Source organism: Oncorhynchus nerka, linkage group LG27 (genome assembly GCF_034236695.1).
Source record: "Oncorhynchus nerka isolate Pitt River linkage group LG27, Oner_Uvic_2.0, whole genome shotgun sequence".
Lineage (NCBI taxonomy): Eukaryota > Metazoa > Chordata > Actinopteri > Salmoniformes > Salmonidae > Oncorhynchus > Oncorhynchus nerka.
The window spans coordinates 81,347,734-81,367,405 of record NC_088422.1 but is presented as its reverse complement, the minus strand read 5'-3'; the positions used below and the strand labels follow the sequence as shown (position 1 = coordinate 81,367,405).

At 45.0% G+C, this 19,672-nt stretch overlaps 1 protein-coding gene across 5 annotated transcripts; it reads right to left on the bottom strand.

Annotated features, from left to right (window-relative positions):
* Positions 1-1,693: 1,693 nt before the first annotated feature.
* On the bottom strand, positions 1,694-19,635 carry LOC115122920 (tropomyosin alpha-1 chain). Of its 5 annotated transcripts, XM_065012070.1 has the most exons (10): positions 19,499-19,635; positions 18,818-18,943; positions 16,590-16,723; positions 7,317-7,434; positions 6,214-6,284; positions 5,957-6,032; positions 5,687-5,749; positions 5,389-5,458; positions 3,365-3,443; positions 2,366-2,898 (listed from the first exon to the last, which is right to left on the bottom strand). In XM_065012070.1, the coding sequence occupies exons 1-10, from the start codon at positions 19,610-19,612 to the stop codon at positions 2,895-2,897; spliced, it is 855 nt and encodes a 284-aa protein (XP_064868142.1). In that variant the 5' UTR covers positions 19,613-19,635; the 3' UTR covers positions 2,366-2,894. The 5 variants fall into 5 exon arrangements, with proteins under 5 accessions (XP_064868145.1, XP_064868147.1, XP_064868146.1 ...); XM_065012073.1 differs by lacking the exons at positions 2,366-2,898; positions 3,365-3,443 and adding an exon at positions 1,694-1,872; XM_065012074.1 differs by lacking the exons at positions 18,818-18,943; positions 19,499-19,635 and adding an exon at positions 17,602-17,848 and having other exon boundaries at positions 2,356-2,898.
* Positions 19,636-19,672: the final 37 nt, after the last annotated feature.

The window sequence follows — 19,672 nt, the reverse complement described above, 5'->3', positions numbered from 1 at the left end:
AATAACTAAAAGAACAAGTTACAAAAGCAGAATAAAAAAGTACAAATGTTAAACCTTGGCTTCGGTTATGGCTTAATTGGTCAAGAGTAATCCTGTCCATTATAATAGCTTGAATAAATCACGTGCACATTTTGTCAATTAAATCTCACTTTAACATACAAAAATAAATGGTATATGAGTCAAGTGACTGCTCAGCCATATGTCTGCTTTGCTGTCTAGCTAACATCCAGTTGAAGTCCATTGTGTTTGTTTTCTCAGCCCCTCTGAGAGCGGAGAAAACAGTCAAGCCCCAGAGATCTCCACAAAGAGGGCACGGAGGAGCCCTCCATGGCAACGGCAGGTGAGTGTTGGTGTGATCATGGTGTAATGCTGGACCAGGTCACAGCAGGTGAGTGTTGGTGTGATCATGGTGTAATGCTGGACCAGGTCACAGCAGGTGAGTGTTGGTGTGATCATGGTGTAATGCTGGACCAGGTCACAGCAGGTGAGTGTTGGTGTGATCATGGTGTAATGCTGGACCAGGTCACAGCAGGTGAGTGTTGGTGTGATCATGGTGTAATGCTGGACCAGGTCACAGCAGGTGAGTGTTGGTGTGATCATGGTGTAATGCTGGACCAGGTCACAGCAGGTGAGTGTTGGTGTGATCATGGTGTAATGCTGGACCAGGTCACAGCAGGTGAGTGTTGGTGTGATCATGGTGTAATGCTGGACCAGGTCACAGCAGGTGAGTGTTGGTGTGATCATGGTGTAATGCTGGACCAGGTCACAGCAGGTGAGTGTTGGTGTGATCATGGTGTAATGCTGGACCAGGTCACAGCAGGTGAGTGTTGGTGTGATCATGGTGTAATGCTGGACCAGGTCACAGCAGGTGAGTGTTGGTGTGATCATGGTGTAATGCTGGACCAGGTCACAGCAGGTGAGTGTTGGTGTGATCATGGTGTAATGCTGGACCAGGTCACAGCAGGTGAGCGGTGCAGTCTTGTGTGATAATGGACCATGTTGTTGCATGTTATTGAGGTCCATGAGTGTCTGATCCAACATTTGACACATACCAAAGTTCTCTTATCTCATCATTAGCCTGATAGTGACAAACTATGTGTGCAACATAAAAATGAAGCCTGCAGACTATTTATAATTTTTGACCACAATTAAAATGACTTAACCAAGAGTTTCACAGACCCAATAATATTGAATGAAGATTGTTATAGTTAAAACATTAAAAGGTGGTCCCTGTGTATATCCTTAGTCAACCACAGTCAGTAGATATTGTTATAATGCACACTCATATCAAGCCTTATCATACATTATGGGTCAGTTTCACAGACCCAGATTATGCCCAGATTTACTCCTGTACAATGGACGATCTTTCAGCCATAGACTTATAGACAGTGATCCAGTTTATGTTATCTAAATCAAATTGCTGTTCATGAAATAACAATTCCAGATGTTGGTTAACTAAACTAAAATCCATCTGTGAGTCTGTGAAACCTGCCCTCTTCACCTGCAATGTGAACATGCATTTCATTTCTCTGATGCTCCGCATTAACTACAAGTCCAATTATTTCTTCCCGATAAATATTATCCAATATATATATTTTTTGTCTTTGCCTCACTCTTAGGTTTGTGTCAGAGACACACATTAGCCTATATTTCCATCACAGCATCAGACAAATGTCTACGGCCAATGACATGACAAGACAAATGTATTTTAATTTTGTGCCACAAACGAAGAGTGCCTTTCATTTTTTTTCATCCAATTTGAGCACAGTGCTAATTTCACAACACATCCAGTAATAGTTTAATCCTGATTTAACACCACTCTCAGTTCATTGGAAAGAAGACGATTTTTCTCAAGCTCCTGGTACAGAGGGTCTTTGCAGTCAGAAAGCAGGTTAAGAGAAAATAGAATAGAGAAAACAAAGTGTGTTAGTACAGAAAGAGAGTCTTGTGTCATGCTACAACAGCACACACAACAAATACCATTGTTTTCTACCCTCTGCCTAAAGGATCACATCTATATGCAAACTAAGAAATGGCTCCCTCACCTCAATGTGGAGATGGTGTGACTGTGAAATGACTGAATTATATGTTTACAGAATATCCCCAATGTTACACGTCACTATTATCTTTTGGCTTTGAACATGAAGCAAAGTGTGATCGTCGGGAATGCTGAGGATGCTGAAACAGATACATTTTCAGTTTCTGATCAATCCATGTCAATTACTCAGCTGGTCAAAGAATTTGAAACCATGCCTGAGGTTGGTAGAGAGGTCATGGCCGCAGCCCTCTGCACTTAAACAATCCACTGCCTGAGTGGGGTCAAATCCCTGTCCCACCGCACCTCTACACAATCTTTTTTAGCTCTCTCTCCCTCTTAATTTCTTGCTATCCCTGTCAATAAACACCTGTATACTTTTTTTTTTAAAGAATAAGCTCGGTGGATGTGCTTTTGTCCAAATGTAAGCACATTTTTTGTTAATACTACTACCATAGTACATAGTGCCAACCAAAATCAAATCAAAAACAAAAAACACGTTTGTGAAGAGGAGCTTTCGGTTTTATTCAAAGCTGCTCAGTAATAAATTAAACAGAGAAACATTTATAGACAGGAAATAAAATGAAGGAAATTAAGAACTACAGATTTGAAGGGTAAGGACGGCTGACATGGATGGATGTAAAGTTTATTTTACAGAAAGCAAAATGAGTCAGGGTTCTGTACAAAAGGTGGTCTATAGGATGGCAGCAGCAGCAGAGGCCCAATGTGCTGTGGTAGAGAAGAGACGTGGAGACATAGGGGACAGGATGTTGGGCGATACTGCCACATAGTTGTAGTAGAGAGAGGCCTCTCAACCAGCGGGTGGCGTCTGTGATGGTTGTGAAATGATGTAAACAATTTAACTGGAAAAGAATGAGAGGAAAAACAAAATGCGTTGGGGGGACAAATCATAGAAAGACACGTGACTGATATGACATGCAGGGTGGAAACCACAGCACACAGAACAGAAAGCAGAGCCAGGTGCTCAAAAAGGTTGAGAGGTACACTATTCTGGAAGTTCAATTTAGATGTTTCTAAAAGCATGTAAAAACTGATTGTACAATGCATGTTAGATTCTATATAGTTTTCTCAGCCTAACAAAAAAGCCACTAGTTAACTACAAAAGGCAAAAGCTATTTTCTGTTGCATGGCAGAAGTGCAAAGTGAGTCAGATTAGTAGGCACTGAAACTAAAATGTGAGTGGAAAAATCCAAACGAATGAAACATACAGAACAATATGCCACTAGAGGGAGTATACAGTAGAAACAATTGTGAGTGGGTGAGACCTACGCACAACGCACAAGCAGACACAAGCAGGTGATAGATTACATGGAGGTCATGTCGTTGAGGGCGTGGTCCAGCTCCTCGCTGATGGCCTTGTACTTTAGCTTCTGTGCATACAACTCATCTATTATGGGTGGAGTGGAGGAGGAGGAGAGGTGGAGGAGATGACATCGATGGGGTGATAATGAAGGAGGTTGGGGACAACAACAGAGATGATAGACAGAGCAAAGAAAGTAGGGGAAAAGGTAGGAAAAAACAATGGATTGTCAGAGAACAAATAAATAAAATAGAATGTCAAACCAAAAAAGAATAAGGGAGCAATAGGATGTGCACAGGCCACTAATGCCCTGTTAGATTGTTTAGACCAATAAGGAAATGACTAACCGAAACCCTGATGAAGGCAGCTTGGTGTGGAAATGTTTGTATCTAATAATACATATTACATCGGAGTGGCATAGTGTGTCGCTGCTTTCTTTTCCAGAAGGAAATGACAACATGGTCTCCAACCAAATTATATAGAGCTCCATTGTGAATGCATTGTAATTCCACAGCTACAGTGCCACAGTCACACCAACAACAGCATGAGACATTTCTTTCCCTGGCCTGCACTAGCCTAACAAATACTGACTGTGGGTCTGCATAATGTCAGCTGTGGCACTGGCCTAGTCTGCCTAGCACAGAACTGACTGTGCAGAATGTAGGTGCAGTATCTGATGACACCACAGAGGAGGTGATGAAAGGTTAGACTTCACACATTACTCTTTTTAAAATTATTCAAGCTCTGACAAGTTGGTTGTTGATCATTGCTAGACAGCCATTTTCAAGTCTTGCCATAGATTTTCAAACCAAAACTGTAACTAGGCCACTCAATGTCATCTTGGTAAGCAACTCCAGTGTATATTTGGCCTTCTGTTTCAGATTATTCTCCTGCTGAAAGGTGAATTTGTCTCCCAGGTTTTACTCTAGGATTTTGCCCTTGCTTAGCTCTATTTTGTTTATTTTTATCTTAAAAATCTCCCTAGTCCTTGCAGATGACAAGCATACCCATAACATGATGCAGCCACCACCACGCTTGAAAATATGAAGAGTGGTGGTCAGTGATGTGTTGTATTTGCCCCAAACATAACACTTTGTATTCATGATATAGAGTTAATTTCTTTGTCACATTTTTTGCAGTTTTACTTTAGTGCCTTATTGAAAACAGGATGGATTTTTTGAATATTTTAATTCTGTACAGGCTTCCTTCTTTTCACTCTGTCCTTTAGGTTAGTATTGTGGAGTAACTACAATGTTGTTGATTCATCCTCAGTTTTCTCCCATCATAGCTATTAAACCCTCACTGTTTTAATGTCACCAATGGCCTCATGGTGAAATCCCTGAGCGGTTTCCTTTCTTTCCGGCAACTGAGTTAGGAAGGACGCCTGTATCTTTGTAGTGACTGGGTATATTGATACACCATCCAAAGTGTAATTAATAACTTCACCATGCTCAAAGGGTTATTCAATGCGTGTGTTTTTAGTTTTTTTTACCCATCTACCAATAGGTGCCCTTCTTTGCATGAAATTGGAAAACCTCCCTGGTCTTTGTGGTTGAATCTGTGTTTGATATTCACTGGTCAACTGAGGGAACTTAAAGGTAATTTTATATGTGGAGTACAGAGATGAATGAGGTAGTCATTCAGAAATAATTTTAAACACTATTATTGCACATAGAGTGTGCCAATGCAACTTATTATGTGACTTGCTAAGCACATTTTTACTCCTGAACTTATTTAGGCTTGTCATAACAAAGGGGTTGAATACTTATTGACGCAAGACATTTCAACGTTTCATTTTTTTATTAATTTGTGAACATTTCTAAAAACACAATTCCTCTGATATTATGGGATATTGTGTGTAAGCCAGTGACAAAATGTAATACATTTTAAATTCAGGCTGTAACAAATACAACAGGGTGTGAATACTTTCTGAAGGCACTGTATATGTCCGGTTTTACTATACAACTTACCTCAGATTCTCACATAGAAAATGCTTCACAATATATGAAATGAAAGGAAAAAAGGTCCATACCCTCCAGATCATCAATGGTCTTCTCAAGCTTGGCCACGGACCTCTCAGCGAACTCAGCACGGGTCTCAGCCTGTGGCACAAGAGGCAGACAAGATGTGATGAGTGTCTCCCATCCTCATCACACCAAAACATGTTCCAACATAGATATATAATACAATGTCTAATGTTCTCCACCCTTTCTATGGTCGCACTTTACAGACGATCTAGTGGTTAACATGCTAACGCTAATGTCCCACTTTAGCTAATGGTAAAGTGAATGGAAACATTAGCTAATTTGCTAATGCTAAAGGGAACTCACCTCCTTTAGCTTGTCTGTGAGAACCTTGATCTCCTCCTCGTACTTGTCCTCCTTCTGTGAGTACTGTAGTGACATAGTGGAGCGCAGGTCAGAGAGTCATCATCACAGCACTACCGACATGAACTGGTTCAAGGGATAACAGGCATAAATGAGTGGGCCTACCCAATAGAGTTACCTCCCTTTATCTCTATGGCTATACTAGCAGGCAATGGGGATATAACTGACTGCAACGACCTGAGAAGAGATACATTTGTCTAAACAGACACCTACCTTCTCTGCCTGAGCCTCAAGAGACTTCAGGTTGTTTGTGACTGTCTTCAACTCTTCCTCAAGCTCAGCACATTTGCTGGTGTTTTATGTATGTTTGAAGGAGCAGAGGAGGAGAAAGAATGAATGCAATAGGAGGACCGACGGGGGAAAGAAACAAGAGTTATAACAGGGCAATAAGCACACAATAAGAGTAACAGCAGGTTGTCTCCAAAGCAGTAAATTGTGCTGTATTTTGTGGTTGGTTCCAAGGTTTTTACCCTTCAGAGAGCTCAGCGCGCTCCTCTGTACGTTCCAGATCACTCTCAATGATGACCAGCTTACGGGCGACCTGTTTTCACCCATAATAGGACAACACATCACCATACCACATTGGTGCACCAAGCAATCAATATGTTATATGTTTAGTTTCATGTACAGGTCTATATGCTGTCTGTTTCCCACAAGCGCACATGCACACACACACACGAGTACCTCAGAAGTACAGTGCCTTCAGAAAGTATTCAGACCACTTCCATTTTTCCAGGACATTCTGAGACTTGTCCCGAAGCCACTTCTGCGTTGTCTTGGCTCTGTGCTTAGGGTCGTTGTCCTGTTGGAAGGTGAACCTTCACCCCAGTCTTTGTTCCTGAGCACTCTGGAGCAGGTTTTCATCAAGTATCTCTGTGTACTTTCCTCTGTTCATCTTTCCCTCGATCCTGACTAGTCCCTGCCGCTGAAAAACATCCCCACAGCGTGATGCTGCCACCACCATGCTTCACCGTAGGGATGGTGCCAGGTTACTTCCAGATGTGACACTTGGCATTCAGGCCAAAGAGTTCAATCTTGGTCAATAATGCAGAATGTTTTGTTGTACCTTTCCCCAGATCTGTGCCTCGACACAATCCTGTCTCGGAGCTCTACAGACAATTCCTTCGACCTCATGGCTTGATTTTTGCTCTGACATGCACTGTCAACTGTGGGACCTTATATAGACAGGTGCAATCAATTTATTTCATGTCCAATCAATTTAATTTACCACATTTTCCAATCAAATTATAGAAACATCTCAAGGATGCTCAATGGAAACAGGATACACCTGAGCTCAATTTCGAGTCTCATAGCAAAGGGTCTGAATACTTATGTACATAAGGTATTTCTGTTTTCTTATCTTTAATTTAAAAAAAAATGTTTAAATAAAAACCTTTTTGCTTTGTCGTTGTGAGGTATTGTGTGTAGATTGATGAGGATTTATTTTTATTTAATCATTTTTTAGAATAAGGCTGTAATGTAACAAAATGAGGAAAAAGTAAAGGGGTCTGAATGCTTTCCGAAGGTACTGTATATCATAAAGTATCAGCCTAAGGAATGCTGGGAAACTCACCTCCTCGTATTTCCTGTCAGCCTCCTCAGCGATGTGCTTGGCCTCCTTCAGCTGGATCTCCTGCAGCTCCATCTTCTCCTCATCCTTCGATGCTCTGTTTTCAATCACCTTCATGCCTCTGGAGGACAGAATAAACGGGGGGAACATATGTCAGGGATAGGAGGACATTGCATGTTGTCTTGTTTTTTAAAGAAATAAAATGTTGATCAACTAAAAGGAACAGGACATTAATCTGCAGCCCAACAGTCCACACACTGTGGGGGCCATAACTACATTTGGCACTTGGCTATTGTTTTATTTTATTTTTATTTTACCTTTATTTAACCAGGCAAGTCAGTTAAGAACAAATTCTTATTTTCAATGACGGCCTAGGAACAGTGGGTTAACTGCCTGTTCAGGGGCAGAATGACAGATCTGTACCTTGTCAGCTCGGGGGTTTGAACTTGCAACCTTGCGGTTACTAGTCCAACGCTCTAACCACTAGGCGACACAATAAATCTGGTACAGTGTGCTTATGCATATTTTACATGAACTCTTCTCAATAAGTGTGCTAGTTAAAGAGATTGAACATGATCTTAAGCACTTACAAAGTTGTCACATATTGTACTTATTGGAATTCATAACATACTGTATCATATGAATTGCAGAATATTGTAAAAAAAAATGCAGGATTTAACATATCATAAGAAATGGATGTCGTTGTACACAATTGTGCACAATTTTTGCTCGGCTTGGCTTCTTCTAAAACTACTGGCTGAAATGATACAATCCCTTTATAATGCATCCTTTACTGAACACGTTTAAGAGTGAAATGATAATAGTATTACTGTGGTCATGTGGATTGATGTCATGTATATGGGTTTGGTGTTGATGACTGTGTTTGAGACAGACTGACAGGGTCTGATGATGGCTGTGTTTGAGACAGACTGACGGGTCTGATGATGGCTGTGTTTGAGACAGACTGACGGGTCTGATGATGGCTGTGTTTGAGACAGACTGACGGGTCTGATGATGACTGTGTTTGAGACAGACTGACGGGTCTGATGATGACTGTGTTTGAGACAGACTGACGGGTCTGATGATGACTGTGTTTGAGACAGACTGACGGGTCTGATGATGGCTGTGTTTGAGACAGACTGACAGGTCTGATGATGGCTGTGTTTGAGACAGACTGAAGGGTCTGATGATGGCTGTGTTTGAGACAGACTGACGGGTCTGATGATGGCTGTGTTTGAGACAGACTGACGGGTCTGATGATGGCTGTGTTTGAGACAGACTGACGGGTCTGATGATGGCTGTGTTTGAGACAGACTGACGGGTCTGATGATGACTGTGTTTGAGACAGACTCTGATGATGGCTGGGTCTGATGATGGCTGTGTTTGAGACAGACTGACGGGTCTGATGATGGCTGTGTTTGAGACAGACTGAAGGGTCTGATGATGGCTGTGTTTGAGACAGACTGACGGGTCTGATGATGGCTGTGTTTGAGACAGACTGACGGGTCTGATGATGGCTGTGTTTGAGACAGACTGACGGGTCTGATGATGACTGTGTTTGAGACAGACTGACGGGTCTGATGATGACTGTGTTTGAGACAGACTGACGGGTCTGATGATGGCTGTGTTTGAGACAGACTGACGGGTCTGATGATGGCTGTGTTTGAGACAGACTGACGGGTCTGATGATGGCTGTGTTTGAGACAGACTGACGGGTCTGATGATGGCTGTGTTTGAGACAGACTGACGGGTCTGATGATGGCTGTGTTTGAGACAGACTGACGGGTCTGATGATGACTGTGTTTGAGACAGACTGACGGGTCTGATGATGACTGTGTTTGAGACAGACTGACGGGTCTGATGATGACTGTGTTTGAGACAGACTGACGGGTCTGATGATGACTGTGTTTGAGACAGACTGACGGGTCTGATGATGACTGTGTTTGAGACAGACTGACGGGTCTGATGATGGCTGTGTTTGAGACAGACTGACCGGGTCTGATGGGTCTGATGATGGCTGTGTTTGAGACAGACTGACGGGTCTGATGATGACTGTGTTTGAGACAGACTGGCGGGTCTGATGATGACTGTGTTTGAGACAGACTGACGGGTCTGATGATGGCTGTGTTTGAGACAGACTGACGGGTCTGATGATGGCTGTGTTTGAGACAGACTGACGGGTCTGATGATGGCTGTGTTTGAGACAGACTGTGTTTGAGACAGGGTCTGATGTTGGCTGTCTGTTTGAGACAGACTGACGGGTCTGATGTTGGCTGTGTTTGAGACAGACTGACGGGTCTGATGATGGCTGTGTTTGAGACAGACTGACGGGTCTGATGATGGCTGTGTTTGAGACAGACTGACGGGTCTGATGATGGCTGTGTTTGAGACAGACTGACTGGGTCTGATGATGACTGTGTTTGAGACAGACTGACGGGTCTGATGATGACTGTGTTTGAGACAGACTGACGGGTCTGATGATGACTGTGTTTGAGACAGACTGACGGGTCTGATGATGGCTGTGTTTGAGACAGACTGACGGGTCTGATGATGGCTGTGTTTGAGACAGACTGACGGGTCTGATGATGGCTGTGTTTGAGACAGACTGACGGGTCTGATGATGGCTGTGTTTGAGACAGACTGACGGGTCTGATGATGGCTGTGTTTGAGACAGACTGATGATGGCTGGGTCTGATGATGGCTGTGTTTGAGACAGACTGACGGGTCTGATGATGGCTGTGTTTGAGACAGACTGACGGGTCTGATGATGGCTGTGTTTGAGACAGACTGACGGGTCTGATGTTTTGAGACTGTCTGTTTGAGACAGACTGACGGGTCTGATGTTGGCTGTGTTTGAGACAGACTGACGGGTCTGATGATGGCTGTGTTTGAGACAGACTGACGGGTCTGATGATGGCTGTGTTTGAGACAGACTGACGGGTCTGATGATGGCTGTGTTTGAGACAGACTGACGGGTCTGATGTTGGCTGTGTTTGAGACAGACTGACGGGTCTGATGTTGGCTGTGTTTGAGACAGACTGACGGGTCTGATGATGGCTGTGTTTGAGACAGACTGACGGGATGATCTGATGATGGATGGCTGTGTTTGAGACAGACTGACGGGTCTGATGATGGCTGTGTTTGAGACAGACTGATGATGGCTGGGACAGACTCTGATGATGACTGTGTTTGAGACAGACTGACGGGTCTGATGATGGCTGTGTTTGAGACAGACTGACGGGTCTGATGATGGCTGTGTTTGAGACAGACTGACGGGACTGAAGATGGCTGTGTTTGAGACAGACTGTGTTTGAGACAGGGTCTGATGATGGCTGTGTTTGAGACAGACTGACGGGTCTGATGTTGGCTGTGTTTGAGACAGACTGACGGGTCTGATGTTGGCTGTGTTTGAGACAGACTGACGGGTCTGATGATGGCTGTGTTTGAGACAGACTGACGGGTCTGATGATGACTGTGTTTGAGACAGACTGACGGGTCTGATGATGGCTGTGTTTGAGACAGACTGACGGGTCTGATGATGGCTGTGTTTGAGACAGACTGACGGGTCTGATGATGGCTGTGTTTGAGACAGACTGACGGGTCTGATGATGACTGTGTTTGAGACAGACTGACGGGTCTGATGATGGCTGTGTTTGAGACAGACTGACGGGTCTGATGATGGCTGTGTTTGAGACAGACTGACGGGTCTGATGATGGCTGTGTTTGAGACAGACTGACGGGTCTGATGATGGCTGTGTTTGAGACAGACTGACGGGTCTGATGATGGCTGTGTTTGAGACAGACTGTGTTTGAGACAGACTGGTCTGATGATGACTGTGTTTGAGACAGACTGACGGGTCTGATGATGGCTGTGTTTGAGACAGACTGACGGGTCTGATGATGGCTGTGTTTGAGACAGACTGACGGGTCTGATGATGGCTGTGTTTGAGACAGACTGACGGGTCTGATGATGGCTGTGTTTGAGACAGACTGACGGGTCTGATGATGGCTGTGTTTGAGACAGACTGACGGGTCTGATGATGGCTGTGTTTGAGACAGACTGTGTTTGAGACAGACTGACGGGTCTGATGATGGCTGTGTTTGAGACAGACTGACGGGTCTGATGATGGCTGTGTTTGAGACAGACTGACGGGTCTGATGATGGCTGTGTTTGAGACAGACTGACGGGTCTGATGATGGCTGTGTTTGAGACAGACTGACGGGTCTGATGATGGCTGTGTTTGAGACAGACTGACGGGTCTGATGATGACTGTGTTTGAGACAGACTGACGGGTCTGATGATGGCTGTGTTTGAGACAGACTGACGGGTCTGATGATGACTGTGTTTGAGACAGACTGACGGGTCTGATGATGACTGTGTTTGAGACAGACAGAGACAGACTGACGGGTCTGATGATGGCTGGTCTGATCTGATGATGGCTGTGTTTGAGACAGACTGACTGATGATGGCTGTGTTTGAGGTCTGATGATGGCTGTGTTTGAGACAGACTGACGGGTCTGATGATGGCTGTGTTTGAGACAGACTGACGGGTCTGATGATGGCTGTGTTTGAGACAGACTGACGGGTCTGATGATGGCTGTGTTTGAGACAGACTGACGGGTCTGATGTTGGCTGTGTTTGAGACAGACTGATGTTGGCTGTGTTTGAGACAGACTGGGTCTGATGTTGGCTGTGTTTGAGACAGACTGACGGGTCTGATGATGGCTGTGTTTGAGACAGACTGACGGGTCTGATGATGGCTGTGTTTGAGACAGACTGTGTTTGAGACGGGTCTGATGATGGCTGTGTTTGAGACAGACTGATGATGGCTGGGACAGACTCTCTGATTATGACTGTGTTTGAGACAGACTGTGTTTGAGACAGGGTCTGATGATGACTGTGTTTGAGACAGACTGACGGGTCTGATGATGGCTGTGTTTGAGACAGACTGACGGGTCTGATGATGGCTGTGTTTGAGACAGACTGGCGGGTCTGATGATGGCTGTGTTTGAGACAGACTGACGGGTCTGATGATGGCTGTGTTTGAGACAGACTGACGGGTCTGATGATGGCTGTGTTTGAGACAGACTGACGGGTCTGATGATGGCTGTGTTTGAGACAGACTGACGGGTCTGATGATGGCTGTGTTTGAGACAGACTGACGGGTCTGATGATGGCTGTGTTTGAGACAGACTGACGGGTCTGATGATGGCTGTGTTTGAGACAGACTGTGTTTGAGACAGACTGTGTTTGAGACGGGTCTGATGATGGCTGTGTTTGAGACAGACTGAGACGGGTCTGATGTTGGCTGTGTTTGAGACAGACTGGACGGGTCTGATGTTGGCTGTGTTTGAGACAGACTGTGTTTGAGACAGGGGGTCTGATGATGGCTGTGTTTGAGACAGACTGACGGGTCTGATGATGGCTGTGTTTGAGACAGACTGACGGGTCTGATGATGGCTGTGTTTGAGACAGACTGACGGGTCTGATGTTGGCTGTGTTTGAGACAGACTGACGGGTCTGATGTTGGCTGTGTTTGAGACAGACTGACGGGTCTGATGATGGCTGTGTTTGAGACAGACTGACGGGTCTGATGATGGCTGTGTTTGAGACAGACTGACGGGTCTGATGATGGCTGTGTTTGAGACAGACTGACGGGTCTGATGATGGCTGTGTTTGAGACAGACTGACGGGTCTGATGATGACTGTGTTTGAGACAGACTGACGGGTCTGATGATGGCTGTGTTTGAGACAGACTGACGGGTCTGATGATGGCTGTGTTTGAGACAGACTGACGGGTCTGAAGATGGCTGTGTTTGAGACAGACTGACGGGTCTGATGATGGCTGTGTTTGAGACAGACTGACGGGTCTGATGTTGGCTGTGTTTGAGACAGACTGACGGGTCTGATGTTGGCTGTGTTTGAGACAGACTGACGGGTCTGATGATGGCTGTGTTTGAGACAGACTGACGGGTCTGATGATGACTGTGTTTGAGACAGACTGACAGGTCTGATGATGGCTGTGTTTGAGACAGACTGATGATGGCTGGGTCTGATGATGGCTGTGTTTGAGACAGACTGACGGGTCTGATGATGGCTGTGTTTGAGACAGACTGACGGGATCTGATGAGACAGACTGACTGTGTTTGAGACAGACTGACTGGGTCTGATGATGGCTGTGTTTGAGACAGACTGACGGGTCTGATGATGGCTGTGTTTGAGACAGACTGACGGGTCTGATGATGGCTGTGTTTGAGAAAGACTGACGGGTCTGATCTGATGATGGCTGTGTTTGAGACAGACTGACGGGTCTGATGATGGCTGTGTTTGAGACAGACTGTGTTTGAGACGGGTCTGATGATGGCTGTGTTTGAGACAGACTGACGGGTCTGATGATGACTGTGTTTGAGACAGACTGACGGGTCTGATGATGGCTGTGTTTGAGACAGACTGACGGGTCTGATGATGGCTGTGTTTGAGACAGACTGACGGGTCTGATGATGGCTGTGTTTGAGACAGACTGACGGGTCTGATGATGGCTGTGTTTGAGACAGACTGACGGGTCTGATGATGGCTGTGTTTGAGACAGACTGACGGGTCTGATGATGGCTGTGTTTGAGACAGACTGACGGGTCTGATGTTGGCTGTGTTTGAGACAGACTGACGGGTCTGATGATGGCTGTGTTTGAGACAGACTGACGGGTCTGATGATGACTGTGTTTGAGACAGACTGACAGGTCTGATGATGGCTGTGTTTGAGACAGACTGACGGGTCTGATGATGGCTGTGTTTGAGACAGACTGACTGGGGTCTGATGATGGCTGTGTTTGAGACAGACTGACGGGTCTGATGATGACTGTGTTTGAGACAGACTGACGGGTCTGATGATGGCTGTGTTTGAGACAGACTGACGGGTCTGATGATGACTGTGTTTGAGACAGACTGACGGGTCTGATGATGACTGTGTTTGAGACAGACTGACGGGTCTGATGATGGCTGTGTTTGAGACAGACTGACGGGTCTGATGATGGCTGTGTTTGAGACAGACTGACGGGTCTGATGATGGCTGTGTTTGAGACAGACTGACTGGGTCTGATGATGGCTGTGTTTGAGACAGACTGATGATGGCTGTGTTTGAGGGTCTGATGATGGCTGTGTTTGAGACAGACTGACGGGTCTGATGATGGCTGTGTTTGAGACAGACTGACGGGTCTGATGATGGCTGTGTTTGAGACAGACTGATGATGGCTGGGTCTGATGATGGCTGTGTTTGAGACAGACTGAGGCCTGTTTGAGACAGACTGACGGGTCTGATGTTGGCTGTGTTTGAGACAGACTGACGGGTCTGATGTTGGCTGTGTTTGAGACAGACTGACGGGTCTGATGATGGCTGTGTTTGAGACAGACTGACGGGTCTGATGATGGCTGTGTTTGAGACAGACTGACGGGTCTGATGATGGCTGTGTTTGAGACAGACTGACGGGTCTGATGTTGGCTGTGTTTGAGACAGACTGACGGGTCTGATGTTGGCTGTGTTTGAGACAGACTGACGGGTCTGATGATGGCTGTGTTTGAGACAGACTGACGGGTCTGATGATGGCTGTGTTTGAGACAGACTGAGACGGGTCTGATGATGGCTGTGTTTGAGACAGACTGGCGGGTCTGATGATGGCTGTGTTTGAGACAGACTGGGTCGGGTCTGATGATGGCTGTGTTTGAGACAGACTGACTGATGGTCTGATGATGGCTGTGTTTGAGACAGACTGGCGGGTCTGAAGATGGCTGTGTTTGAGACAGACTGACGGGTCTGATGATGGCTGTGTTTGAGACAGACTGACGGGTCTGATGTTGGCTGTGTTTGAGACAGACTGACGGGTCTGATGTTGGCTGTGTTTGAGACAGACTGACGGGTCTGATGAGACTGACGGGTGGCTGTGTTTGAGACAGACTGACGGGTCTGATGATGACTGTGTTTGAGACAGACTGACGGGTCTGATGATGGCTGTGTTTGAGACAGACTGACGGGTCTGATGATGGCTGTGTTTGAGACAGACTGACGGGTCTGATGATGGCTGTGTTTGAGACAGACTGACGGGTCTGATGATGACTGTGTTTGAGACAGACTGACGGGTCTGATGATGGCTGTGTTTGAGACAGACTGACGGGTCTGATGATGGCTGTGTTTGAGACAGACTGACGGGGCTGTGATGATGGCTGTGTTTGAGACAGACTGACGGGTCTGATGATGGCTGTGTTTGAGACAGACTGACGGGTCTGATGATGGCTGTGTTTGAGACAGACTGAGACAGACTGACGGGTCTGATGATGGCTGGCTGTGTTTGAGACAGACTGACGGGTCTGATGATGACTGTGTTTGAGACAGACTGACGGGTCTGATGATGGCTGTGTTTGAGACAGACTGACGGGTCTGATGATGGCTGTGTTTGAGACAGACTGACGGGTCTGATGATGGCTGTGTTTGAGACAGACTGACGGGTCTGATGATGGCTGTGTTTGAGACAGACTGACGGGTCTGATGATGGCTGTGTTTGAGACAGACTGACGGGTCTGATGATGGCTGTGTTTGAGACAGACTGACGGGTCTGATGTTGGCTGTGTTTGAGACAGACTGACGGGTCTGATGATGGCTGTGTTTGAGACAGACTGACGGGTCTGATGATGACTGTGTTTGAGACAGACTGACAGGTCTGATGATGGCTGTGTTTGAGACAGACTGACGGGTCTGATGATGGCTGTGTTTGAGACAGACTGACGGGTCTGATGATGGCTGTGTTTGAGACAGACTGACGGGTCTGATGATGACTGTGTTTGAGACAGACTGACGGGTCTGATGATGGCTGTGTTTGAGACAGACTGACGGGTCTGATGATGACTGTGTTTGAGACAGACTGACGGGTCTGAAGATGGCTGTGTTTGAGACAGACTGACGGGTCTGATGATGGCTGTGTTTGAGACAGACTGACGGGTCTGATGATGGCTGTGTCTATACTCCTAGAAGAAGTGGTTCCAAAAGGGTGTCCCCATAGGAGAATCCTTTTTGACTCCTGGTAAAACCCTTTTAGGTTCCATGTAGAACTCTTTTGGGTTCCATGTAGAGGCCTCTGTGGAAAGGGTTCTACCCGTAAACAAAAGTGGTTCTTCACAGGCTTCTCCTATGGTGACAGCTGAAAGAACCATTTTTGGTTCTAGATTGCACCTTTTTTTGTTTACGAGTGTAGTATATGATACAGAGTCGGAGTCTCTGCTCTGCTCACCTCTCACTCTCATCAGCAGCCTTCTCAGCCTCCTCCAGCTTGGTCAGAGCTGTGGCCAGACGCTCCTGAGCACGATCCAACTCCTCCTCAACCAGTTGGATACGTCTGTTCAGGGAAGCTACATCAGCCTCGGCCTAAGTGAGCACAACATGGGGAAACCACAATGTCAACCTGATGCACACTCAGACAGTCACACTTTCTTGCAGACTTTTCTGGAGAGATGTGTAATGGAGGAGGTTGGGTGTCATATTTGGACACCTCTGTGGGGTGCTTCTTAACACTATAGGGGATTAAGGTTTAGTGTGTGAGAAAGGGATAAGGGCCCAGACCACACTGTATTTTATTTATTTATTTAACTAGGCAAGTAAGTTAAGAACAAATTATTATTTACAATGACGACCTACCCCAACCAAACCCGGACGATGCTGGGCCAATTGTGCGCCGCCCTATGGGGCTCCCAAACACATCCGGTTGTGATACAGCCTGGAATGGAACCAGGGTCTGTAGTGACCCATCTAACACTGCGATGCAGTGCCTTAGACCGCTGCACCACTCCGGAGCCCCTGTACTTTCATGTAAATCTCCAGCATTATATATAACATTCTATAGACAAGATTGTATAAAATATACATTTATATAGGCCTCATTTGTATGTTTGGAAAGGCAGTGACCAATATAAACATAATAAGCTAACACTTATGTAAATGTATGTAGCTAGAGGAGGTGTAGGATGATAGTGTATGATCGACTGGAGCATGTTGAAACTGCAGCAGCCTAAGCTAATGTGTTTATTTTGGAGCCTGGCGCGTTTTACCATTGAATCGATTCTTACTGTCCCATTTCTCCATCCTTTTAGCACATCACATGACAGACAAAATATTGACGTTTTTAGTACCGTAAAATCATCTATATTCTGTCTATCGTTCTACCAAGCGTGTTGATCAGATTTATAATAATACTGTCGTCAGGCAGGCTGCAGACTAATTGTCTTAAATTATTAGCCAGGGCTTACGGATTCTCTCGCATCCCTCTCCAGACCCAGATCCTTCTGCCGCCTCTCTGCCGACTCTTCTGCACCGTCAGCCTGCTCTTGTAATGCTTTAATTTTCCTTTTTACAGCTTCCAACGAAGTTAGCCCGGCCATTTCGCTTGTTTACTGCCTATTTTCTATTGCCTATGCCTTTTTCTGACGGTTCTCGGGACAGAAACGCGCAACGATGCCGGGATGACAAAATCTGCTCACGACTCTGCTACTGGGGAGGCTAGGATTTGCTCTAAATGACACCGGAAGTAACACATTTCATGAATTGCCTCAAAATATCCAGAAAGATTTTGTTAAAGAGGTTTTTATTTATTGTATTATAGTGAGATAATGTGATTATGTCATAATGACTTATTGGCCATTAGCCTATAATGGGATCTCTGCTCAGAGCAGAGTATTTGAAGATATTAATTGTATATAAAAATAAAAATCGATTACATAAGGACAAAAGTAACATGATTATCCCCATTGATAATAATAATAGACCTATAGGCTACTTAAAGTATAAATATTTGTGGTACCATTTTTGTTTAATGTTTTTTTTAAATCATAATTAGGTGTTCTTTCTAAACTGACACAATAAGAGGCATGTTTCCTATAAGAACAAACGTTTAATTATTGGCGTCCCCTACAACATTCTCAATAAAAGGAGAAGTAAAAGTTTTAATTTGACGACTGGGATATAATGTATGACACCTACAAATCTAAATGAAAAGGCATTTAAAATATTCAAAAACTTCCACCAAACTTTTAACTGAAATTCTAAACGGGCCCCCATTTTAACCCAACAGGTTGCGGGGAGCACAGGGTACACTGCCTAAACCTGTAACTTGGCCATATAAAACACAGCTAAATTTAACCTTCTGCTTGCATCTTCGAGGAGGGTGGCACACAAGGCACATTTGTTAGGCCTACAGTTGGTCTACTCAGTCGTATTCGGTTTCAGTGAACACGTGGAATATTGCGCATTGCAGGTCGAGCCTAATGAAGACGCAGCTATTAACCATAAACAATTATGTAGGCTATTCCAAACTGAAACAATAAAATAATCCTAACTTATATGTATGATGACTAGGCCTAGAATGAAACATGTTGAGGTTCCATGTTAGCAGACTGTTCGTGGTCCCCCTGAATCCACTCTTAACACTTCGGACAGGTTTATGCCACCGCGCATCTTCAAACTTACGTCTGTGGCTTTCTTCTCAGCGAGTTCAAGTTTCTCCTGGGCATCCTTAAGAGACTCAGAGTACTTGTCCAACTCATCCTCTGTTCCCTTCAGCTTCTTCTGCAGCGCTACCAGGTCATCCTCAAGCTGATAGTTGGTGGATAATATCATCAGTCAATTGGGGTGTGCCACAAACAGAGTGGACGCACAGCCAGAAACAGACAAAAAAAGGAGGAAAACAAAAGCCAAGAGTCATAGAAAAAAGGCAAACACTTATAAATGCTTCATATCATATTCTTTGTCTTTGGACAAGTATTGACATGTAATTTATTCAATCCACTCACAACACTAGAGTGGCATACTTTAATCAATAGACTACGCTATTCATGTTTTAGGGTAAAAATATATATATAACGCTGATCAAAGAATATTAGTTTATACTAGGCTTAATCCTGCATGAAGCAGTATAAATGAATCGGTCAAACAATAAATATTTTCTAAAACTTCCTGGAGTCAAATAATAAAATATTGTCACGCCCCAAAAACAAATATATTCCTAATACGATTAAATACAACAATCAATACTGATCCTCATACTCATCCTCTGAGACTTGATTTAATCCATATCGAGAGAGAGAGAGAACGCTCCAAAGCACTCCGTGCCCAAACAAGACAGAACCCGATTTCTCTATGGATGCCAACCTGTTTGCTCTTGTCCTCCGCTGCCTTCTTGTCTCCCTCAGCTCCCTCAGCTCTGTCCAGGGCATTCTCCTTGTCTAGCTTAAGCATCTGCATCTTCTTCTTGATGGCGTCCATGACTGCTGTGTTGTTGGGGTGGTCTCACCAACTGACAAAAACCAAACTTTGAGTAAAACG